The 27,420-nt window shown below is 36.6% G+C and overlaps 1 protein-coding gene across 10 annotated transcripts in view; it reads right to left on the bottom strand.

Moving 5' to 3' along the window:
- Positions 1 to 27,420, bottom strand: part of DMD (dystrophin) — a 1,217,172-nt gene that overhangs the window by 123,169 nt on the left and 1,066,583 nt on the right. For all 10 annotated transcript variants that reach the window (XM_068917030.1, XM_068917051.1, XM_068917057.1 and 7 more), the window contains one exon: positions 13,278 to 13,356. In XM_068917030.1, coding sequence (XP_068773131.1) covers positions 13,278 to 13,356 — 79 coding nt within the window. The remainder of the gene's footprint in view (positions 1 to 13,277; positions 13,357 to 27,420) is intronic.

Raw genomic sequence — 27,420 nt, 5'->3', positions numbered from 1 at the left:
ATGTTTCATGTCACTGGTGGCCTAGGAGTCCTGGAGAGCCTACCGCAGCATCTTTGTAGGACCTGCCAGTAGTGTCCTCAGCTCCCTGCTACCCATCTGCGGGTAAGCTGACTGTATTGCTTTTCTGCTGCTTACATGTCTGCAGTCTTTATTAGAGAAAAGAGAAATAATATTTGAATGGTTCAATCATGAAAATAGCTAATCTCAATATATTGAGCAAGAAATACAGAATTTGCATTACAATGTTATCTCCCATGGAAAAACAGTACACTGTAATGCCACTGAAGACTATATCATAACCCAAATGTACAAAAGCACAGAACTGTATATATTTTCAAATATAAATATTCAAATACACACATAAATTATATACGATAAAATATCTCTTCTTGGGACAGGGATTGCCATTTTGTGCTGTGTTTGTACATTGTATAGCTGAACAACTATAAAGACTAAGGATGCCATTCATTAAGATGTTCTTTTTGGTAGTGCTAGCTGTAAGTGTAAGATGCACAACTTCTTAGTTTGCGAGTACTACATATATCCTCAAAATATGTCAAGATGTAATCTGTTATATAATTTATACAAATGCAAAAGTATTAAAATAGCATATCATGTAATGTTTTGATTTTAACTACAATAAAACAAGGAAGCACGTCCTTCTCTTTGCTGCAGTTTAGGTGATGTTTCATATAAAGTTCTTATCCATGATGCTTAATTATTCTGCCTACTGGTGAGAACATAAACTGGTGCAAATGTAATTTTGATGACTGATCCAATACTCTCCATAGTCTAAAAGGGGACAGGAAATTAAAGTCAAAGAGTTAGATAAAGGTTACAATTTCATTTTACATTATCAGTGCCTCAGTGATTTCTTTATATGCTGTTATTAAATGATACTAAGCTGTGTGCTAATATGTGGTCCATCAAATATTTTTAAAAGACCTACTCAGTGGCAATGATAAGGTTCCTTGCCCCTAGGACTAGGTATTATCTGAGGACTCATTTGAATAGGATTATACTAAGTTAAAATTTTCTAAAATAAAATATCCCTCAGTATTAAATAGAAAAGGACCTTCTTCCACATCTCTCTCCCAAATAATCATTAATATTCCTAATGAGAATACCAGCGAGCTACAGTTCTTACACTTTAAGATTAGTTTTTAATTAAAAACCTAAAGGATAGAATAGGTTGTTGCATATTTTTTGGAAGGTGTATTTTTTTCCCTTGCTCCTGAATTAATCTCGGTAAGAGCTCTGCCGTCATAACTTATTATCGCAGGAATCTTACATACGATAGTGTTCTTGATATATTAAAAGGGGAAGAAATACCTTGCTTTCATGAGAACTAAGTGCCTTAGAAATAATACACAGTTCTGTGATGTTCTGCATAACTGGATTTAGTGTTCCTTCATGAGATTGTTGTGAAGCTGTCTATAATACACTTTTTGCTCTCCTGGATGCTTCTAGCTGTGCATAAATTTGAGTTGACGAAATATGCAGCACTTTTTACAGCTATGCTAAGATAATAATCATTTTATTTCTGGCCAAAGTTCAAAAACTGAGAACAGCTGTTTCTTATCTCTGTTTACCAGAGGTTTACTACCCATTAACAAAGCTCGTGCAGGTAATGGACATATATCTTTAATTCCTGGTAAGACCATTTGAGTAGTCCATCAAAGCAGTCTTTTTGGCAAAGACTTTTTTATATGATACTATAGTATCCCTGTGCGCTACAGCACTCAAGAAGCAGACGTTTTCCTATTTGCAAAGTGTAATTCAAAAGTGCTTTATTGCTCTAGCTTGCACAGGGTAAGAATCCATTATCATACACCCGGCTATTTGCAATGCTGTCTACTGAAATTAAATACTACAACAAAGTATGGGGCATTTTAAGAGTGAATTTAAATTTCCCTACACTCTGTTTGCATTGCTACAAATTTTAACAGTTACTTAATTTTGGAGTTTTATTTTTTTCTGTTGCTGTGCTAACATCTAAAACTTGCTTTGCCTATTGTTCAACTTAAGTGAACATGGTTCATGATGGTGAGCCTACAGCCTTATTCGCTTTCGCAGAGCATAATGAAACAGTAGCATGCTGGCTTTCTGAACTTCAGCAGTATTTCAGTCGATGCAGGGATCTGAACAGAATATTAAATAGGATGGTGGTATAATTTTATCTATGCTGATATTGACAAATAATCTGATAAATATTTTACTTTAGTATTACAAACATAATAACAAATACATGGATGTTTACTCAACAGTAAACTATTTCTCCTCCAACTATTCAAAGAGTTAACCTACTATGTCCACAGTTCAAAATTACTCTCAGTGGTACCTATTTAAAAAGCCAGAACACACCTCCAGTCACCATACAATGGCACTAGTGTACATTTTCAGTTCCAAATACAAAGAAAAACTCTTGAGTCTTATTTATCACTTGGGCTAAAGTACTGGGAAATGGTTTTAGGATAAAAATCACATAGTATCACTACATAGTACCCACACTCTGTATACTGTTACGTATATCCTATCAACTCTTTTTTCTTAGATAGTTTTTACATTTACTATACGTGTGTTCCATCCTTGTGAGAGCTGGAGCTAAGCTCATTTATATGTTCACACTCAAGACCTGTACTACCTTCTTGTTGGCCTCTGTAGCCGTAACTCAGTAAGGTACTCACTTATTTTCGTATTTTAATAATGCTGGCATTTCACTGATTCAGCCTAGGAACTCTCCCTGTCTGGCTTCCTATTTCTCTACCTTATTTCTCTGCTAATTTCTCATTAGTATCTCTATGCAAACATATAGCTAGAATTTCTTCATCTTCATTGTTTATTTCTTCATTTTTCTTTAATTTGTTTTCTAATCAGTTATTTTCTCTGCAGCAAAGTATGGAATGGATGACTTCTGACAAAAGCAGGTGGCGATGACAAAACGATGAGCTACTCTTTGGGCGTGGAAAGACTTTGACTCCCTAAACTCAGAAGCTCACATGCGTATAGGGTACCTTATCCTTTCAAAAAAGATATATTGAATACTAGCCCAGTTATTTTCAAATGAGACCATCATAAATGAGAAACTGTTGTTCTTTATAGACTTTAAAGAGCTTATGCTTCTCCTCCCGAGAGAATACACAAAATCTATATTTTCCCTCCATAATCAGTTCATGTTACATGCTGGCAGGATGCCATCTCCAACAGGAATGCCTGCATGACAGTGGCACAATAGAAGGATATGCATAATCTATGAAGTTCTTTGAGATCCTTTGCAATAAATGGCAGTATGCACCTGTAATATATGAAAATTTTCAGATTTATAGAGAGACGATTTCTAAATTATGTACATTTAGTATTGTACTAAGTGAGACTGAAGACTGTTAGACTGTGTTGGGTAGCACTAAGGTCTAATGCTGCACCGTGTAGCTGAGCAACTGATGTCAGAAAATTGTAACTGTGCAATTTAAAAGTTCAAAGGCAGAAGCATCAGTCAAAACCTGTCTTTCTTAAGAACTGCACAGGACGGGATCTATTCTGCTCCAAATTCTGGCTTGCAGGGCTGAATATATGGATGGGTTCCCAGTCACTTCAGACATGGACAGCTACTTTTCAGCTCGGACTCCACAACTCTCATATCCACTCCTTCTCTTATACTTTTCTTACACCCACTATTCTCTGCCTGTTTCTCTGCCACTATTTCAAGCTAGCAGCACTGTTTGTCATTATAACACACATGCAGACAAATACTGAATATAACATTTTAAGAACATTTCTAATCACTTTGAATATGGGATTATCAGCATGTGATGAGGGACAATACAAACGAAAAACTCTAAAAGAACCATAAAGAACTAAAGGAACTCTAAAAGAACTATGAAGCAGACCCTTCCATTCTGCATTTTCTGCTGGAATCTTTATGGTCAGCTTAGTATTTCTTATCCATAACCTAAGGTCAACATTATATGATACAATCTAAATAATGCACTCTTTACATCATTATAAATCATGAGCGTTTTCAGAGGTTTCCAAATGCCACTTATAACACAAAATGTAAAATTCACCTAATGCTTATTTTCTTAAATGTCACAATATTGTAAAATGGTAAAAAATACAAGCATCTATTGGTTCAAAAAAAGAAATACTGCATGAAATACAGCAAAATGATACAGCCTGTACTGATCCTCATATCCCAAGTTACAGGTACTTCATATTGTTAATAGCATCTGTTGTACTCTCAAGCTCTTAAAATAAAATCTTTAAAACTGACTTTCACCTCATCAAATTGGATGTAAGTTTTTTGCAAAAAGAATTAGATCAAATTAAGATTAAAGATTAGATTAAATCTGTGATAAGCACTTCATGTCTTACATAGCCAAGCATAACAGGATAAATTCTAATATATATAGAATATCCTTATTGCACCACAATCCTGGAATTTGAGAACAAAAGGAGGAATGTTTTAAACTGAACGTAAATTACATCTGGTTACAACATGGACATACGATTAAATACTTCACAGCCAACCTTGGCAGTGTAAAAAATTAGGTGTTTTCTTATAGGTATCACCAGTCAAATATTACTTCAAAAAGATTAACAAAAATACAAAGCAGATTTTTTCTTAGCAGCATAGTACTGTAGACAAGACACATACACTAAGCAATAACCCATACTATGGCTCTTACACTCTTAATTTTAAGAGTAAAAAATAGCATATGATTGCATGCAAATTATTGCTGAATATAAGATTATTTACTATGCCAAAATAAAATACAGAAATTAATTAGGATGCTGTCAAAAAAAGTTTTCCTAAAACAAAAAACAAAAAACCCTTAAACCCTGCTTTAAAATAAATATTACATAATATTTTTGAAGTCGTGACAAATGAAAAGCAACAAAGCAAGAGACAGATATTTTAGAATGAATTATCTTTAATTACCATCTTAAAGTATTTTTTAATGGAAACCATTTTTCACAAACACCAGCTACTGATTTCATGGAAGAGATGTGTGTTTGCAGCTGAAAGCACGGGGAGAACATCCTTCATTCTTTGAAAACTAGCTTTACCATTTTGTTTAGAAATTTGAATTCCAACGTGTTATAGTGGAAAGAGTCACTTAGCACAAAATTACAGGGAGGAGGAAAAAACAGTTATAAAACTACAGTTGCATAAATTCTATTTCATAGTGAATCTAATATATCAATCAGTTTATGGAGAGGCTCTCTGTAGTCTTTCTGACAAAGAAATACAATAGAAAATATAAAGTCCACAAGAGAAGGGCTGGTGATGAGAAGGGCTGATGACATACTTTTTGATATACTGAAAATTAAGTTCTATTAAGTTTATCCCAAAAATAAGAATAAAAAGATTCTCACAATAGGCCAATTTTGTATTTCTCTTAAAAAATTCTACCAGTCAGGCAAACCTATTGCTACCAAAAGCGTTGCTCTGGTCAAGGTAGAACAATGGTAGGAATTTTAAAGAAGGATGATATTCTAAACAAGGAAGAAACAGATTCAAGACACTTTAATTTTAAACACGATGTACCCATTATACAAGTCTTCAGCTTAAATTGTTGCCAAGCACAATTACAAATTCACCATGATAGTAATAATGGCAAGACCTCTGAAGTGAAGGTTTGCACTCTTGGTGCTTTAACAATGCTTTTTTTCCTTCTTTAAGAGCATTTATTTTGTACTCTTTAAAAAGTTTCAGAACTGTAAGAGAATAAAGTCTTCCACTTACTAAAAGTGGGTTTGTAGTTGAACTGCAATCTAAAGCAGTTCTCAGTTCCTGGCGGATAAATTGAAAGTTGCTCTCCCTACAGAAATGAGTATTCGCATCTAGATTTTTGAAAGGGTTACAGCATTAAGATCAAAAGTTTAGAGTAAAAGCAACGAAACTAGGCAACCAATCCCATGACAGAGTAGGAACGAAGGTTGCTCCTCACCTTTCAGCACTCAGCACAGTTAGCTACAGGGGAAATCCAGCCTGGTTACTAGGCCCCTGCAAACTTGGCTGATTTCCTCAGCAGGGTTTTCCAGAATGTGGAGATGGGAGTGTATGCCCCTTAAGCACTAAAGGATCCTCCACAGGGCCAATCAAATAAGGAAGTTACTCACTCCAGGAGTGGGCTGTTTACAGGTTGAGCACACAGGTGACCTCCTTCCCTGTTTAGCGAGAAGCTGTATTACTTAATGCTGTACATTGGTGTCTTCCATATATGATAGCACGGTCTTGCTTTCCAACACCAGATAGTGCTTTAATGCATTCTGTTACATTCACAGAAGTCCCAGATTTTTCTTACAATCTGAGTTCTAGAGCTTGAGCTCTGCCTCTCCAGAAACCTTGGGGTCATGTAAGATATACCCCGTGGAGCTAAGAAATGGCCAGCACTCAAGATCTGAGCCGAGGCATATGCAGCCATTTCGCCTCTATATGAAAGCAGAAAAAAGAAAAGTTTTCTAGTAATCAGTCCCCTCCAGCTATCCTGACCAAATTTAAGTGCTACAAAATTACTTCTTTGCTTCCAAAGAGTTCTCAGAGATAGGCTGATTCTTTTTGGACTACCTATCCTGTATCTTTATATTACTTCCTGGTAACTATTTTCAGTTCAAGGTATTTGATGTGGTATCTAAAAATATTACATCATGTATCTCCAATGAGAGGGATGAATGGAGATGGTCTTTGATGTTTGCATGTCAAAAGTGACAGCTGGAAGACAATATAAAATAATCTAATGTATGCAATGAGAAATAAGGGAGAGAAAGATGTTGCTGTTAGTACTGGAAAATCATCTACCAGGTGGATGGGTAACGTATCCTTAGAGTCCGAAAGCCGGTCATTTTTAGAGATATATATCTTAATTAGAAGGACTTGCCCTTTTAAAGACATGTCTGCACGTGCAAGAAAGAGCTTCAGTAATCTTTGTGTCTTGCATGATAATCTAAGCGCTCACACAGAAAGCGGGAGACATTAGTACTTCACTTCTCTCCCAGCTTGAAGAAATTCAGAGCCACCTCTCGAATTTCTCAGGAGAGTGGCCTGAACAACAAAAAACTAAGGAAAGGAAAACACAAAGGTCCAGAAAGAAGAAAATAAACAGTTCTGAACCCTAGCAGAAAAACATGATTGTAGGAGTAGGTTATATAGCCTAGGTCCCCTTCTCAGGACAAAGCTCAGAGCTGCTAGGTTATATAACCTGCTCCTATGATCATGGTTTTCGTTATGAACCAACAATTGTCTAACACAAAATGCACCAGCGCCTGTAACAGAAACTGCTGGCTCCAGCTTTCCCATCCTTTCTGTTTCTGAACGGAAACTGCTATGCCTGCTTCATTTCATTTTGAAGATAGTACTGTTATTGCTAAGACGCCTGAAATGGAAAAGCATCTTTAGGGATCCCCAGTTAAAATATAGTTCCTAGCATGGGCTATTTAGGGACGCCGCAGATTTAGAAGTCTGGTGTTGACATATCCAGTGTCTTGCAGCCTGCAGGGAGCAGACGCTTATAGCTTCTGAAATACACGTCACAAAATGTTAGCTAGATGTAAAGCAGGCCTTTTAGACTTGCAAACCCAGGTGTTCTTTCTGTTCCTCGTGTTTCTAGGTTCTTTACCTCGATAAATATCCGAGTTCTCTGAGCAGTCAGAGCCTGGGAATCACAGGCTGCATCAGGCACCTGTGATTTCTCAGACAAGCTTGTAGGACACTGTCAGCTACATCTGAGCACTATTTCATGGAGTCACTCACTGACACACTGTACACGCTCCTTAGAGTCTCCTGCAGGCACTGGACAGTAAATTTCAAGGCTTGCTTATGTTTTTAAAAGTTGTAGTACTATCTGTTTTTTAGTGATCACATATGCTGCATGTGAATGAGCTACAACATTAAAAATTGGATGGATGGCAGGCTGGTTAACACAGGAAATGACTGAAAGATCTGTCACCAATCCTACCTCTCATTATTGCATCTCAAAAAGAAGTAATAACTATTTTGAAAAATACACACTGTCAAGAGACAATGAATCCCATTCTTTGTAAGAGGCAGCATCAGAGATCTAAGTAAAGAGGTCAAAGAAGTATCACTATTCCAGAGGAGTCACTAAAAACTCCAAATTTGGCATTATGCTGAAATTTGCACTTAAATTGGGATTGCAGGTCCTCTTTTTCACACTTCAGTTACTGTATTTCATTTCCAAATTAAGCACCACCATCCATGAAAGGATCACAGACCTTTTAGATGACTTTGCTAAATATTTACCAATTTCTCTTTAACAGAAAGGAGAAATTTCACAGCTTTTTCACACACTGATTTAGATCCTTGCAATTGAACAGCAAAACTTTCAACAACTATAAGCTCCTTCCGTATGTTCATGATACAATGTCTTGCATGCATAATACCATTTATTAAGCTATATCTTCACAACTATTTCTGATAATGCTGAGAGCCTCAGTCCTTGGTAAGGTGGCAAGGGATAAACTGAGGAAAAGCTGTGATTCTGTGGAGACTGGCAGAGTGAAAAAAGCTTAAGGAAGCATGAAGGACTGATCAGAAAATCAAGGGCTGAGGTGAAAGAGCCCAGCAAAGAGGTATAGGAGGCCTGGGGGGAGGAGAGCTCATGTACTAGCAGATAAGTAAGGGCCAGTTTTACTGAGAGTTCTTTATAGCTGGTGGGAGCCCAAAGCCTTGATGGATAACCAAGTGGAACCCAAGTGGATGCTGGCTCCTTTATCATTGCTTTTTAGAGATGGCAACTAACACTTGATACCCGGCTTGCACAGAACATGGTAAATCTGACGTCCTGACTTCACCCCCCCCATTACTTCTGTGCCAGGTTTCCAACAGCCCTATGCAGCTTTAGTTCCAGCCATGTACAAGCAGACAGATGATGCTGTAATTTCTATGTACAAATTAATAACAATCTTATAAAAGCCATTACCACCGATTGGCAGCTGATACGTTTATTTCTTCCAAGTAGGAGAGAAATATAATTCAGTTGCTGCTTCTTATGAAAACTTGAACTACAATACCAACCCTTTTGTAGAACTACGTAAGAAGGCAGAACACCTCTAAAAAAAACCAAAATTTAATTTAAGTAAGTATACAAACACAGTTGGAGCTGATCATCACTAGTACCTCAAGAAGAACAAATATGGATGGTAGGGGAAAAGTTGATATCGAATTTGAGGGATGAATTGATTGTGGCTGGAGAATAAATAAGAAAGGGTATGAAATATCCAAGGAATTTTCCTTACTTAAAGCAGTTTGCATTGATTTAATGTTCATCTTAGCTCCTTAGCTCAAAACACTTTGTGAGCTGAACTTACAAAATAAGTCCAGAGAGCGGAATTATCAGGATTCATTTTATTTTCCGAGCTGTTGTCACTGCTAGACTGATCCAACATGGATTCCATTTGCCGTTGCTGCACTGAAAGATCATTTACAAGCCATTAATCCATTTTCATTTGACCTGCCCTGTTCCTGTTGGCAATCCTTATGTTTGATCTGTTCATCCCCAAAAGTACAGATATTAAAAATAACACTAATGCTGGATGGCAAAGGCGCTGGCAGTATCTCTGCTGAAGAGCTACCTCTCCAACAGATATGCTTCCATCAGTTCAGGGTTGCAGCAGAGGTGCTACTTGGAAAGCATGTAAAATAGTATATGATACTGAGGAGTACGATGCTTTTGGAACCTGATGCTTACAAAACATGGGACTTAAAGATGCACTGGCAATTTTCAGCGACTGAACAATTACGTTTGGGACAGATTCTATAGATATTTTCAGTGCTTTAGTTACTTAACTTCTCTTTAGATGTAAGAGAAAGAGAACAAGCAAACAAATACACTACACATATGTCCATTCTTCCTCAATATTTTGGCTGTTTTCAGACCCAATGTGTTTTGACCTAGCTCCTTTTCCTAAAGTAATCCTCCAGTGGTGAAAAGCAACCAGAATGTTTTCCACTCTTTGCTGGCTCTGGCTAGAACACAGAAGAACATATCATCTCCGTGTCCCACTAATTGTTGGCGGGCTGAAAGAGGTGGCTATCTTAAAACTGAGCAACTTTTAAATTGATCTGCTTTATCAGTAATAAGGCAGAATGGGTCTAGGACATAAAGGTCACACAAGATGCCTGGCTGTTGCAGCAGAAGCACAGAGAACAACACTGTGTTCAGCGTAATAATACAGTCCAGGTCACTCTGGTGACCTGGAACTCCAGGTTCTCTTGAAGATTATCATATAATTTTGCTTACTACATACACTACAATTCATTGTTTTTCTTTCTCTGAGGATTTTTCCCTAAAATCAATTGTATATCACATAAGAAAAACAGGCATCTGCTTACGTATTGCATGCATGTCATATACCTACACTTCTCTCATGCTCCATCCTCGCAGATCTGACTTGCAGTCAAGTATACTGCACTGATGAATTATTCCCAGGAACTAAGAGTTAACTGAAAGAGATTTCTAAAACTTAGCAGAAATTACAAAAATAAGGCTATTTTTCCAAAGACTCATTTTTTGATAAAAGAACATGCAGAGTTGAACTATTGCTAGCCTGCACTGTGCTGATACAGCAAACGCAGACTCTGTTTTGAATTTACAATTCACCCCATCGAGGTTTCCACTCTTCTGATTTTTCCCCTTTGCTTTTCTCACTCTGTGGGCAGGACGCTTTTATCAGTGAAAAAATGGTTTACTAATTAAAAACAATTTCTATCCAAAATTACAATGCAGTATCAGTTGAAAAAGAGTTTGATCTCTCCTCCACTGTGAATGCAGCTATAAGATAACAGTAACATCTATTTCTGATAAATGCCTGGATAGGTTGCCTCTCTGCACGTAGGAGACCATTATCCTGTGCCTGTTCTCTTCTGCTGATATAATCTCTTAAATAGTTCTAATGTTTACTTTATCTAATTGAAGTACAATAGAAAAGACACGGCATTTAGGAAGCTTCATTTTAGCCACTGCCTTGGAGCTTTGAAGGTGTTTCAAGTTGTCTTTCAGTGTACTTCAAAATATCCTTGATGAAACTGTGGTGTGGGGGAGGTCGGGTAGGAATGTTACAGGCAATTACATTTTATGCAGAGCTGTATAAAAGTTTATTTAATTGCGGTCCTTATGCCAACTTTTCCACTATGCTTTTGATCCCTTTGCTGCTCTGCTTAGTGGTCAAATCCTGCAAAACCAAAAGTATTTTTTCTTGCCAGGCTTTATTTCTTCTCGGGGCTGAGTATTTCTGATTTGGAACAGGTAAACCAAGTGTGTAAGGAGTCATGGATGCTACAGCTCCAATAATCTCCTTTTAAGAGTTTGTAAGTAATGTCTACTTTTTTTTTTTCTATTAAAAATGAGTCCTGCAATTTGAAGAAAACTGCAAGACTTAGTCCATTAAATTTAAACTGGATTCCAGTTAATAAAATAAAGCACATTTGTCGAAGTTCCCAGCATGAAGATCAACCGAAATTGAGTTGTAAACAGTATAAATCAAAATTTGTGGAAAAAGTCTGACAGAGACAAATTCTGCAAGATGCACATTGCACTCGGGTGGGAATGGAGTTTTGCATCTGTTTTTCTTTCACCAGCCCCTCAATAAACAAAGTGTGCTTATCACATAGGATTACAGGATAATTCAGGTTAGAGGGGACCTCAGGAAGTCTCCAGCCTGGCTCCTGCCAGGAATCGCGGGCGGCCTCAGCGGCCCAGGCTGGTATGGGCCATTGACCAGCCGGGGCCGAAACCGCCGGGAATGGAGCTTGCGCGGCCATGTGGGGCAGCCGGCACCAGCGCCTGCTGGCCTCGGAGAGGAGGTTTCGCCTTACCTCCAGCCTGCACCTCCCTTGTTTCAATTTATGCCTCTTGTCTCTCATGGCTTACATGTTTTAGTTAGTATAGAAGAAATCTCTTAATAATGTGAGTTTAACTTTAAGTAAACTAGAGAAAGTTTTCTGTCTCCTTTAGAGAAAAAAAGTAGTCTGAAACCCCCACCTTTTATATCCCAAATCTTAATACAATGCAACAGAGCAATGAGAATTAAATACAATAATTACAGAAATAAATTGATCTAGCCATTATATCTAGATAACTAGAAGTAAAGAGGAATAATAAATACGTACTTAATAGCATACAGAACCGCAACAACAGTTTAAGCTAACTTCCTACCTAAAAGTCCTTTAGGACTACTCCGAAATAGCTTCTGTTTGAATCAGAGAATATCTAAGAACCTATATCTTATGTTGTTTTAAAAATCTCTGTTCATGAAGAGATTCTATCTCTGCCTAGCAAAAGTCATACCATCAGTTTATTAATATTGATTTGCAGACAATAACTAAGCTAAAGTTAAGCAAAGTAGATGAAGAGCTGTTTGGTGGCTGGTTCAGAAGTATCTTCAGTGGATTAAGCAAAAGTCAAATAACAGACAATCAAACATTATATATTTTAACTGGGCTTCACCTTGCCAGGCTTCCTTCCTAAGTAAAATGGTCCAACAATAAATAAGTAGTATTGCTTCCTTTCTACAATAATAAAAACATAAATTGTCACCACAAAAACCTGGCTAGACTATCCAGCTGTTTTTTTATTAATTTATTATTAATTTCCACAAGTACAGTAGGTAGTGAGGATTATGAATTTTTTATTTCTGTGGAGTATTAAAGCAGCTATTGCAAGCAATATGCTTCAATTTTTCATGGTGTATGTGTGTATATTTTTCCCTCAAGGCAAAAGAATTGCGTGTTCAAAACAGAGGCTTTTGTGGGTTAGATTTAATCCTTAATATAGTCATGAAACTGTGCTAATAGATGAATGTCAATCCTTAGCATGAAGATTTTGTTTTGTTAATTCACCTAATTGTCTGATACGACATAGAGACACACATACTGCTCCTATGATCGTCTTTATATACTGCATATCACAAGCTCATCTGATTCTATCAAAATGAGATATATAGAAAATTAATTACCTAATTTATTAGGATTAGTAAAATACTAAGTACCAAATAGTATTTACTTAAAATTTTAAACAACCTTGCATTGATGGATGCATAGGCAAACAAACTTAATACAGGTAGATACAGTCCTTCTGCTCTGGACTATACGAACTTCTTTAGCAATTTTCTGCTCCAAGCAATTTAAGGAAAGAAAAACATTGTAATGTATGTGGTTTAAAACAAAAACTGATAGCAACCATAGCTGACACGTGGCTATAAAACATATCAATTCACTGTTTGTGCAAGCTGAGCAGGAAAAATGGGAAATTACTCACTGGTAAGGAAGTGCTGGGAAGTAGGGCCAAAATCCCTGTGAGCTTCATGCAGTTGCCTGATGCGCTCATCAATGGCCACCTGCAAAGAGAGGTGAAAAACATGACTCTGTTCTAAACAAGCAACAAGCAGCAGTTAAAGTCAGATACTTGTTTCATTAAGGAACATTCTGTTTAAAACTAAGAAGGCTCCTGCAACAATCTCTAATGCTCAGGGCTTTAACTGAGTTTTAATGTGTTTGATCCAAAGGCAAGGAGGTCAAAAAGGTTTGGTTTTTTTTTTTCTCCTAACTTTAACTGATGCCAGAGAAAGCTCAGAATGAACAGGCTGATAAATAAACGTGCAACAAACTGGCTTGACTATATGCACCTAAAGAATATGACTCTGATTTCTTGCTTGCCAATACTGAAGTCAGAAACCTTCCTCTCTGTTAAATACTTTTATTGGAACCACCATGAAAGAACTTTTTGAGAGTAAACTGTTATAAATCAGCATATGAAAAGTAATTTCTTTTAATGTGGACATCATAACCATATTTTAGAAGAATGCGAGAATAAGGTAATCAAATAGCATTTCTTTGCTCTTTTATTTTACTACAAGCATTTCTTTGTTCTTTTATTTCAGCCAAATCCCATCCCCTCGACCCTTTCTTCCCTGGAAGATGTCTTTTGGAGAACCTGTTATTCTTAGTGTTTTGTTGGGTGGATACACTGCAAGAAAACACAGATGCCAATTGTAAGATCAGTTTTATCTTTACACCTTGAAAATCTCAGTACAGCTTAGTACAAAGCAGGCAGCTGAGAGCAGGTAGGTGCTACGGATAATTATGTCCGAGCTTCCAAAGTATATGAATGACGTTTACCAGCAGCTTTATGTCCTATATTCTAAAAGGACACCATCACTTAAGTTAGGCCTAAATATAGGATTGGGTAAAGCAGGGAAAGTACTTAAAACTAAGGATAGACTATTTCAGAAATGTTTTAAATAAAATAATTGATAGGAAGCAGCTTCACTTAATTCAAATATTGCCTGTAAGAACAAGGGTTGTGTCAACTCTAGTAAAACAGACAGTGAAACAGTGTGTGTGGCCTGTGTGATATGTTACAAGGAAATAAACAGTATGCATGAGTAAAAAGCAATCCACGTTCTATAACGTTCAGGTTTTTTTGGCTGGTAGTAGAAAGGAACATTTCGATAATAACTAGGGATGGATGATTCAGTTAGGAGGAAAAAATGATGATAGAATTGACCAATTCTTTGATACGATTTTATTTGTTCACCAAAAAACCACAAAGCCCGCAGAATCTTGTTTCACTAAATGCAATGAAATTTAACAACCGGACATAGCTTCTTTGCTCATGGTTTCAAAAATAACACTATGTCCAAAAACTCCCCCTTTCTTGCCTTTTCCTCAAGCCATATTTCAAACGCTTTTCCTGCCATTTCCTCTGTTTCTATCCCTTCTTTCCTCCTCTGGCTTCCTATACACAGACCCAATCAATCCTCCTGATTCTCTGTCAGTCCCCACAGAGCTCAGCTACTAGCACATCACAGGGTGGCCTCTGTTCTTATTTCTCACGCCTTCTTGAAGGCAGAATTGCTCACACAACAACATTTATACCACTAGTTTTTGAGCGGGCACAGGCAGGCTGAGCCCTATGACCTGTGCTTTTTGTGCCTAATACTGGTGACTGCTTAGCTAGACAAAGCTAAGCCTAAGAAGAGGGGAATTCTGGATATCTTTGGAAATTGTGGGCAGAAGGTAGCTGGGTAAAGGATAGTTTAGGCCTAAACTCAATCGCCTTTACATGGATAGATGTTCTGTTACGTAGTGCTCCACAACTTAGCTCTGACTGGCAGCACTGTGGTTGGTAGCTGACTTTGGGCTTGAGTCGCACTTCATTCACATCATAAATATAAGCTATGACAATGTAAGCAAGTGCCTAGACATCAAGGATAGGGCTGCTTCTGGTCATCAGTATCATTAGCTATAGAAGCATAAACTAATAAATTATTGTGAGTTTTAATCTACAAATTCACCTTTCAGTGAACATTAGGAAGATAATCTCAAATATACAAATTAAATATGCACATACATGCCAGTAAAAAAATCCAAGAAAAATATAAGTAACATTTACATATACTCTTTGGACTTCTCTAAAGAAAGCTCATAGCATATTTATTTTGTCATTAGGTCACTGTAGGTCATTAAAGAAATATAAGGCTCCTCTTTTCTATTAGTAGCTCGTATTCCATAGGACAACTTTGATGTAAAAAAGGACTGTCTGGAGTCTGAGTCTCTAAAGAGAATCAGATCTGTACAGCTATGCAGTGGGAGCAATGTTTCTTGTATGAGAACGATAACATCCAGTTTGCAGTTAGGATAAATACTGGAACAATTCACTGTTTGTGACCGCCATCAGCTCACAGTCCATACAACCTTCAAGTGTGGTACAACTGAGAATGTCACTCATTCCAAAAGATCCAGGTGAGCTTCGAGTCATACAACATTATTAAACTGAGATTTTTAGCCTTATACACAGACCCAGCAAAACAGAATATCCTAAACACTTCAGGGTAAACTTGCAAACTGAACAAATTTGGATGTGAGCCTGGAAATATCTTTGTCTAGAGGGAGATTTTGTCAGTACAGACATGAATGAAACACTGGGCCGCCCTGACTATTCTCCCAGAACAATCTCTTGAGAACGTGAAAACTTATCCCATTGAGCTAACAAGGAAGTACCAGCTATGGGTGTACCTGCATATTGCACACTACCTTTTATGTGCCAAAAGATGGACTCACTGTTGATGGTAGAGTAAGGAAGATTATTACAGTACATCTATGAATTCTTCTAAGATATAAATGATAAAATAATAGAAATTGATTCCACAATAATTGGCAAAAGTGAACAAATAATGTTTCATTATAATTATAGAAGACTATGTTCTTTGTCCAATCAAGTCAAACTTGGATTTACCTTTGTGGATTGCACCGTGACTAACTGAAGAAGCATAACTGGTTTGTTTCTTGGAAAACATTTCACTAGCTTGTCAAAATGAAATTGTTTTGTTTTTCAAAAACAAGCCACAGGAAATTCATGAATTTAAATTTTTTTCTTAGTTTCTTCACAGGCAAGTGAAGTAGGTTCTTTCATACATAAACACATAAATACAGTATCCTATGTATTTTTCATGCTATCCTCTGAACCAAATGCACTGTTTTCCTTAAGCAGAATGTTGCTGTGGAAAACCATAGCTGTGTGCGAAGAAAACAGCAAAAATTTCAATCCGATTGAAGCATTCATATTCCTTGCTGCGTATGCAAGAACCCATGTGTAGTGTTAATGAAGTTTTGCAAAAAAAACCCCCACAAATTTCAATAGGTAAAGGGAAAATGATCTCTTCTGACTTCAATAGTCTCTCCATACTAGAATCAGCATAGTCAGTCTACTATGTAAAAAGTAAATCATTTTAAAGGCACTGTCACTAGTATATAATGTGCAAGACAGGACTTTGGATCAGATTTGGATATTTTTAAAAGATAAAACTCTCTACAGTATTTCTCCACAAGTAATGTTACTAAAAAAACAATAGATGTATTTCCAAACAGTCAGCTACTGCTTTATCTGCATCATAAGAATTTGGTTTTAACTAACCAAAATCATCTTTCTATATCTGATTTTAACTTAAAAATAAACATCAGGATTTTCTGTGATCAGGATGCTTGAACTATTGCTTTTCTTCTCTGAGAATGCTTGCTTGAAGAGACATGCATTTCTATTATTTATTTAATCTACTGTTTTCTTTTACATTTCCATTTTGTTTTGATTTACAATCAAAATAAATGAAAAAGATATAGTAGTGCAGTAATCATTATACGTGAATCTGAGGGTTGTACTAAAAAAAAATCCTATATTGATTTTAAGTGATAATAACATAGAACATAAATATCTTATGCAAACAAATTAAAGAGAATAATGGCATTTAAAGTACATCTCCTTCTTTAAAAAAGAGAATTTGAAAACATTTAATAAGAAAAGTTCTGTTTTCCATCATTTGAGCACAGCCATGTGAAATGAATATATAATCAGGATCAGATAAACAGATTACGACAATAAAAAAAGAAAGCTATGTCATGTAGTTGTTAAGAATAGTTTTTATGAACATTTCAGGTTTCAACCTTGAACACACTTGCTATAACAGCTCTACTGAAATCAGAATAAAGATTTTCTGCATTTGACTTGGGCTGACTACTAAACTCACTTCTGTTAGTTTTGCCTGTTTGCTGAACATTTTTCTTTCATGTAAAGGGTTATTTTGTGCTTATGTCCAGGCTAGAAATAGACCTAGATCAAGAAAGAAAATAAAGTTTTTGATTCTCAGAATTTTCCATGTTCTCAAAAAGTACTTCACACTAGCTATTAAAGTGTGTTGGAGTTATTGAGCTATTCTGTCACACTGTTAAAGTTGCGTCTGCAAATAATGAGTGCCCTCAACAAAGAGCTATATAAATGCTCTCTATCTCTCGATCCAGGAATATTATATTCTTGGCTGCACAGATTCAAACAGAGTACTACATAACGCTCAGTCAAAGTCTAGCGCTATGTCCTAGCCCTACCCCAGCCCTATTCCGCACTGCTATGATGTTCAGTTGAACAACTTCAGCAGAGGAAACTACATCTGGGCTCTTTCCTGCACACATGCTTTCTGAGCAGTAGGCTAAAACATGCTCTGTAAAAGGGGTGGCTCTAATGCTGTATGTACGTGAAGGTGACTCCAGCTGCTAGCCAAAAGTCTTCTTGTGCTCAGCGCACCTACAGAATTCCTATTCAATTGGACTTCACATGGGATTTCTTCAAAAAACACCTTATCTGAGAATGTGAAAGGGTCATAGTCAAATATTCAACCAATTGGGTGATCATGCCTAGCAAGGAAACTTCAGGCACACAGGGAACATTACCGCTGAAGACATGGGTGCCTCCATCCTCATGAGCATTGAGGCAGTTCAGAAAGAGACTTCTGTGGATTCCTAACTGCAAGTCCGACACCTGAATCACAAGCAAACTGCCCCTCTCTATCACAGTCTCTATTTGGACCTGCTACTTAGAACATCCTTTTATACAGTTAAAGAAAAAAGTATACAAAAAATACTAAAATATTAGATTATGTTAAACAGTACTTACATACCTCCCTCTCTCATACACTAACATAATGTTTCCCACAGTGGTTCTTAAGATATCTACTAAGCCGCTTCAGCTCGCTTTTCTGGCCCTCACTCTGTGAATTATGTATGTGTGAACGCACATGCTTGCACAAAAAGACATAGGCAAGCCCCTACTTAAATGGCACTGTAGCAAAAGCACCTCTGCTATACTATAGCACAGTATATGAACCAGCTATAAAAGATGCATTACACATTCATCTCTCTCTGCTTGAGGGTATTACTATCTTGCAAAGACTGTTTCTTGTAAAAAGAAGATGTAATTACTTTTCGCATGTTCTAATTTCTAAACTGTTACCACATATGTTTTTTTTCAGAATATTTAATGAGCAGGGATATGAAGAGGCTTGTCAGAAATAGGGGTTAAATTAGAATCCTTTCGCCTCTTATAGTTTGATCAAGTCCCTGTGACAGAAGGAAGTGGTTAGAAAAATTAGGAAGAGACAATTCTGTATTGTAAGAAGAAACAATGTGCAAGACAATGAATCAAGGCCCACTGAGTTGATGGAGTGATTATTTGTTTGCATTCATTAAAAAAATAAAAAACCTACGCAGGATACCACTGACAACATTATTTGGAAAGTGAACATTGTTGAAAGCATGAAAGTATCAAGTGAGAAGTCTCTACAGTATGCTTGGGGCCCATTCTGATTTATTTCCAGATGGATTTCTTTAGAAATGTCTTACATCAATTTGCAAAGCAAATCAAGACAATAAATGGCATTTTCTTCTTTCTACGTTTCCTTTGCACACTTAGTTACATGCCTCTGAAATCTAATATGACTTTTATTCTTTCTAGGGAAAAAAAGTCTCCTTTTGTATCTGAGGCTCATGGAAATGAACAGTAGCTTCTACTACCACTATTATTAAGTCAAATCACACTGTCATTAAAAGGACTTCACAGTATCTTGTAGTATTTTGCTAGGGAATTATTAATACCATAGTGGAAAAAAAAAAACGATTTTCAATTCTCCCTCTTCCTGATTCATCATTTCTAGATCTGATATGCTAGCCAAGTGCTAGAATCCTGACATAAAATGCAGAGAAAAAAATCTTGTCTTTCGTTCTTGAAAGAAAATCAAACGTTTCCTCACCAGATTTCCCTGAACATTCTCACTATGGCATAAAATATCTACTGAACATAGAAAAAGATTAGAACACCTTCCAATTCTCCAAAAGCACAACCAAAGACAGGGAGGCGGAGTGGATTTCATTACGTTCTATTGTGTCAAATCACCTTCTATTCTGCAACCAGTGACAGAAGAATGAGGCGGTCAGGTACATTTCACCTATCCCACTCGGTGAGGTGAAACGTTTACCTTTGAGCTTAACTTCTTTAAATTATTTTTCATTTAACACACAGCACAGCATAAAGTGTTGTGCGGTCAGAATAATATCCTCGATGTAAGGCCATCTAAGGGCACAGGCAGCACAATATATAGACACTATACAATTAGGCTGCCCAGTATTCAAATGTAGGCAAGTTATATGAAGGCATGTAAATAGCAATTTTTACCACTTATTAACATGAGTAAGAACATATAGTAAAATAATAGAAGTAAAATTGAAAAAAAACCCATCACATAAAGAGCTAAGACAACTGTAGAAGAAAGATGGCTGAGTAGGTCTGGGATTCTGAGGAAAAATGGCAGGGAAGGAGGCAAAAGAACAGGAGATTCTCATCTAAACAGCTATTTTTAGTGCAGCACCGAAATGATACAATCTCTGCTTCAACAATTTGCTTCACCAAAGACTGTTTTCATGAAAAGAGAAGGGCAATTTTCCGTATTTAATAAGCACTCATACATACAATAGTTAGTAACAGTCCTTTAATTTCCCACCATATTCACAGCATTTCCACAGCACCCTGACCTTGACTCCAATCACATCCAATCTGAGTGCATATCAAAGGAAACCGGCTTCTACAAGACCCGCTTTAATGTTACCCAGCAATTCTCCTCCCCATCGCTGAAAAGCTTCTTTCTTTTCTCTCCCTGACTCAGAGCTGCCAAACTAGTACAAGGCTGTTCTTTACAAATCAATAAACAGGAAGATCAGACCTACTGTACTTCCAATAGCTACTGAATTCAGTCACTCGCTGTTCCTTGTGGATTAGGAGATAAGGATGGATTTAAATAAGCACACTTTGTGCTGTTAATGAAGGACAGTCACCGGAAAAGGGAATTGATATCCACTGTTCCGCACTGCTGAAGTTCAGGCTGAAGTCTTGACAGTTACTCAGTCTAAAGCAAAGGAATGAACAACCAGTTTCCTGGTGAAAAGTTCTGTAATCTGAAACATTTCGAGATATGTAGAAATTATCTTGAAAACATTATGTGTCCTTTTTTTCCACGTGAAAGGAAAAAAAAGATAAATGTTATTCACATGCATTTACAGTTGTTACGAAGACTAAATTCAACTTCTAAGATTTCTGGGTCATGGTAGCAGATAAGTCTCAGTGACTTTATGCAATTCCTCTTTCACTAAAGAAAAGAAATTCTAAAATCTGCTAGGATACATGTATTGTACCTTGACTGCTTTTTTAATCCTCAAATCAAACAAGGGAGTAAAATGTAATAAAAATTCAGGAAACATCTTAAAGCCCTGGGCATACAGCCTTAGAAAACAGTAGAAGAAAATAAGCTCCTTGACTTATAATATGTCTACTGTGAATAATCAGCCATTGCTTCTTAGGCTTTTGTTTTATAATCCTAAATCAGTGAACTTCAGGCTTTGTGCTTATCTATACATAAGGAAAAAAGTCAGCTCTTGCGGTTTAAATAACAGAAACATTTAAATTTAGAGGAAATAAAAGACTTGTAAACCTTGTGAAATCTTATGAGCAAACATCTTTAGGGAATAGTTCTCTTAAAAAATATTACTTTCTTGTTTTGGATAAAAGACATTCGGTTAGAGACAACTAATGTTTCAAATCTCCACTGACGCTTTAACATTATACATGCCGGTAGCGGGGGCTCTACACGGGCATTGGCTTTCTCATTACTATATTCTCATCTTTCTCTTTTCTATTCATGCGCTTCTCATGAATAATATGTAAAATATTTTATGAAACCGATAGGAGCTAAGCATAGACTCAGCCTTTTAAAATACATAACATTTCTGTGCAGTACTCCAATCTTGAGCACTTCATTAACACACTTAAGGAATATCTCCAACTCATGATGGGGAAGAGATTGAGATACCCCAAGGTTTGGAAACCTGAGCGAGTCAAGCTACGCTGCCTCTGAAAGCAAGCAGAGATTGTGAGTGGGGTATAAGACACAGTCTGTGCTTATGAAAAAACATATGGTCTTTATGAAAAACCTGTCATTAAAGTTTAAGTCTTGCTTACTTGTTGACAAACGTAACTGTGGCCAAAATAGCAGACTTAACTGATAAGGTTGGGTATAAGCTATTATTTCTGAGGCTGGTTCCGATCAGGGTAGTAAGAGCCGCATCTAAAACCTCAGGAGGAAGAATCTTTATAATGTGAAGAAATGAATGTTTTAATCTTTTAAAAACGTAGATACACATAAATAGAATGAACAGTCTATGGTTGTGCTGGCTGCACCTATTTCTAGAAAATTCAAGTTCCTATGTAGTCCTGAAAATCTACGGTCACTAATTGTGCTTCTTAGGCGCCTGTCTTAAGACCAATTTGCCTGATCTGCAGAACACTGAACAACTGTAAGTGCAACAGAAACTAATAAATATTGTGAATTGAACACACAAAATGTCGTACATTGCTATGTTTTGTGAAAAAGGATGTTGTAGGCATCTAAAAATGGGCACCTAAAATGATCAGTCGCCTCTTTATCCTTTAAATTTTTGTATCTCAGATCCTCATCTGTAAAAAAGGAGCTATAATCCTCTACCCTTATAGTAATGTTAAAAAGATAAATCAATTAATGTTGTATCTTCAGTGCAGTGTTTAAGTAAGTCATACACAATAAATCAGGCATGAGAAACTAAACAGAAGGCGAAATACTGACTATTGATTGTTTAGGGACTGAACACTGTCTTTTCTTTGCTCCTTTTCATACAAAGCAGAACTCCTTCTTAAAATACAAGATATGAACATAAAACTAAATGTATCAGTTTGTATTAGTACAAAACGACCAAACTGAGGCTGCACAGGCAACTTTCAAATTCTTGGCTTTCCAGCCACATTAACTCTCCTTGAATGTTTCACCTTTTGTATGTAATCTAACCAGTCCAAACTATTTTCTGCTAAATTCTTTGCAGAATTTTACAGTATATGAAGAAAGTCATTTTACAGATGATGATATCTAGGACCGAGTTTTCCACAAAACATAGCATTGCACCACATACACAGTTCTCAATTCACAGTTTACATTAGCTTCAGACATACCAATACCCACTAATGAAAGAAAAAGATTGTTCAAGGAAATACTGATACACAGATACATCGTTAGAGGATGCTCGATATCTCTGGGATAAATAATTTCTGAAGTTTCCATTGCCCTTCATGATTTCTGCTTAGATCCCTAAGACTTTCATACACTTTCTAATCATAACAAAACACAAAATCTCAAGCCCTTGAGCTATCGAGGTCAGTGTTGCAAAAATGAATGCCACACAAATGAATCCTGGACTTTTAGAACTGGACAATAGGCACCTCTTGCTAATTTGGCTGTAGTTTGTTGATCACAAGGTACGCAATCACAGAAGAGTGATGCTGAAGGTAAGTGGCCATTTACTTTTAGAAAAGGATACAGACCCATAAAACACACTCCTCAAAACTCTGACAGTGCAGACCTAGAAGATTTGAGGATTTCTGTCCTACCTTCAGCGCAAAGCTGAAACTGTATATTGTATGCTGGGGAAAAGAGAAAGACAAATGTCTATGCTACCCTGAACCTCTGGAGGATTATTGATCTTAAAATGAATCTACCTTTGATGCAGTTTGACATTTTAATATGAAATCAATGGGAACTAGGTACCTGCAACTAGGGACAGAATTGTGTTCTGTGGTAAGTAAAAGCATCTAATGTGGAATGCAGTATGGTACATAATCTTTCTGAGATCACATCTTACTTCTGAGATCAAGGCACCTGAGCACTACATGCTTTGAAATGCTTCCACAGGAAATTATTCTTATTTTTTTTAACAGTATAGCTTTCCTTCACCCTTCCTCAGCATTCCTCAGATTTTTTTTCTGGTATACTGCACAGTAACCAAGAGTGATGTGGATCAGTTTGGAGAGAGCCCAGAGAAAAGAACAAGAATGATCATGACCTACAAGGAAGGATTGAGGGAGTAACTGCAGTTAAAACTGAACAACAGAAGCCTCAGGAAATCAGGAAACAAGGCTAAGTCTTCCAGCACATCAAAGGCTTCTCCAGAATAATCTGTTCTCAATGTCTATGGTGGATAGGACAAGAATTCATGACCTTAAATTTCATCAATAACGATTCAAATGATTTATCACGAAAAAAAAATCTAGCAGTAAGAATAAAGAAGAACTGTAGGCCTCATGAATGTCTCTCTGTTTGGATCCGGTCAGACAACATCTGCTACGAATGACTTGGTTACATCTGCTTTAAGCATAATTTTGTGGTATTAAGTTTTACATTATTCAGAGGAGTTGCTTGAATCTCATAGGATAGTTACAGTCCTCTATTTTCTTACTATGCATTTCTTCCACTATGAATAAATTAATTTCTGCTGTGTCATTGGTTATAAATCTAATTATGTTAAAATCCACAATACAGACTATTTTGCACATGCTGGATTATTAGATATGATGAGTGCTGTTTATAGGAAAAAATTTCTGCCATTTGTTCTTCCATGTTATTTGTGCTAAAGATCGCAAGCAGCATATAGGTAAAGATATATACTATTTGTACTCTGTTGGGAAATGGAGGGAATTGGGAGAAACATTTTTTTCGAATCTTGTGGGGAATAGAGGGGAGATCCCTCTAAGTATAAACTAAGATTTTCCATCTCTTATGTATCCTTTTCCTGTAACAAAGATAGGGAGTTAGGGGAAATCTTAGCTCCCCAAAATAGAAGTTCTAATTTTTTTGGGACATGCAGTCTAAAACAGATTATTCCTAAAACTAAAGATACGTAATACTTCACACAAGTTCATAGATTCCAGAATTTTAAAATATCATTATCATTTTACACTCCTAAGCATCTCCCGTATTTTCTACACATCTAAAATGATCTCCTCCACTGAAGGCAATGGAAATGCAGGTGATTTGATAGAGGCACAGTTCTGCACTTTTTCACTCTCCCTTCCTGTAAAAACCCAGTTAGTCTCATCGGTTCTACAGATAACTCCTAAATCATTTTAAGTCAAAAAGGTTTCAACTTTAAAAAAAGGAGCAAAAAGTGGTGAGATACGACTTTAAAATAAAAATGCAAAATAATTTGCTTCTGTGCTTTTCATGACTGAGAGCACAAAGTTTGATACCTTTTTCTCTCCCGTTTCTACTTCGAGCAAGTTTCATGGGCTGCGTTCTTATCTCTTCACTTGCATTCGTATTATGTAGTATCTTACTTCACAGGAAGTCTCACTGATTTCAGTGACACTATTCATGGAGAAAGTTACTGTTTCACATGAGTAAAGGCATCTGGACTGGGATCGGAAACAATAGAATAAAGATCAGCTCCAGTGAGAGATCATCACAAAAGATGTGCTGAGGATTAGATTTTCTCTGTCAAATGCTTATAAAAAAGCAATTCGCAGCATGGCACTGCAGGGTGTTTATCTCCAAAACCTGTCTTGAGGCCTTAATATCTTCTATCACTTAAGAAAAAAAGTGGTACATTCAGATTTCAGGGCCATCACATTTTAACACATTTACATTCTTATGATGGTCCTTAAAATAGTTTACAGAAGTCTCAGAGGGAGAGAAAAGTTTTGCAGTGCTATATTGACAACCCCCTTTCCCTGCATTTTTCCTGCACTGCTTCTGTTATCTGACACATTTCTTCTGCATAGGCGTAACTTTATAGATTTATAGAAAAAACCTGAAACACAATTACAATACTGCTGTTGCTGAAACATGAATCCTGTTAGGCTCTAACTGCTACCATTCCTACTCTAACAGGGTCAGTCTATAGCGGTGCTTCTTTTAGTCATCTTCTCTTCAGTTTTGGGGCAGGCATGCAAAGTAACATAAGGTTTACTAAAATTAGGTCTCCTTAATATACAGCTGTAGAGAAATAAAAAAAATAATACTTTGCTATGGCCTTTTTTTCCCCTGTGCCTCTTTGCTAAAGCACTGTTATTTCTCTTCATTATTCTTTTAAAGTTTTTGGAATGGAATTAGCTCCTTTCTATTTTGTTTAAAAGTATTTGTAAACAATTTAAAAGTCATTCTTTTTATACTTCATTTTGTAAATGCTCTTATTAATGCCTCATAATCCATCCCTGAGGTAAAACCCTACTCTTTCTTAACAAGATTTTAATGTGCTTTTTTGCTTTTCTTTTTCCCCTGTTTCTAATCTTTTTCTCATTAGACTAAAATAAAAAAAAAAACTTCATGTCACATTGAAAATATCATTTCTTTATGAAAGGTCAGCTAATACACACAACTTTTGTGCCAATGGAATGTATCTTTGGTGATTTAGGGAACTGTAAGCAGAATGCCATGCAAGCAACGTTTTATTTTATAGCAGCTCTAGAGGATATGCCTGTAATTTCCTTTATCAATTGAGCATCACCAGCAAAGATTATTCTTGAGTAATTCTAGTTATTTTCTCTGAGTTTCACTGTTCTTTTCTCGTATTAGTTTTATTGCTCTTTTTGCCTATATTTGTGAATCTCCAGTTCCTTTACTATGACAGTCCCTCTATTAGATTAGGTGTGGAAATAACTGTTCATCACTGTAAGTTCATAGCCTAGACCTATATTTCATATTCCTACAGTTCTGAAAGAAACATACATTTCACTCAGCATTGTCTTTACTCAGCACTACTTTTATATTATTTTAATTTCAAAGCTTTTTCTTTGACCATCTTCTACTCCATTTCACTAGTATTGCCCTCTAACTTCTCCGGAATCATCACCCCATCAGTACTCGAGGCTTTAATTTTCACTGTCTTTTTCACTGTTGTCTCTTGTCTACTTATTTGTTTTTGATTCTCTTTATTCTCTTCTATTTTTGTTTCACTTCACACCTCAAAGGTCATGTCACTACTGCAAAAGCAGTGAAAATACATATTTTCATGTCTGTGTAGCAAAACATTTTCTGCTTGCCTGTCCTTTCCCTTTGTGAGCTACAGTACATCAGTACTGATGAATGCACTCACTCTAAATGATACTTAGTCCCAAAACCTTCCCAAATGGATCACCTTTTTGATTTCCTTTTTAAGCTGCACAGGGTGGAACTAGCAAGATCACGTCAGTAGGGACAGTTTAATTACACTGTGTTTTAATCACATTCAGCTAGCAGTTTCAAGAAGGTAGTCTTCTCTTTCAAGCTGTTTCAAAACTATTTGCTCAACCAAGTGCTGACAGAACATGAAAAGAAAAGCTTCATTTCATGAGATTACTGACTGGGTGGATTAAACAAACTTTTATTTATTGCTCTAGTCCAATGAACCTTTCGAAGATGGCCTCTCAGCCTCAGTGACTTCTGCAGAATGTTCTACTATCACAGCAACTGCTCAAGCTTGGGAGCATCCAGACCATCAGGGCTTAATGCTCCCTGTTATCTGACACTTTTCTGTATACAACAACCGCTCATGATTTTGCACAAAAGCCTCTTTTTTCTCCCTAGGACATATAGCACAGTGAAAGATAATAAAAGGACTCCAGGCAAACAACAGTTCAAATAATTGAAACAATTGCTGGTAGCATTGGTACTACACTGATTGAACGTAATGGTAAAACTCCTACTGACTATAACAGTGTAATATGACTTGCGAGAAGAGCTCTCTGCCTC

The sequence above is a fragment of the Struthio camelus genome, chromosome 1 (assembly GCF_040807025.1).
Source record: "Struthio camelus isolate bStrCam1 chromosome 1, bStrCam1.hap1, whole genome shotgun sequence".
In the NCBI taxonomy this organism is placed as follows: Eukaryota; Metazoa; Chordata; class Aves; order Struthioniformes; family Struthionidae; genus Struthio; species Struthio camelus.
This window is presented reverse-complemented; position numbering and strand designations above follow the sequence as displayed.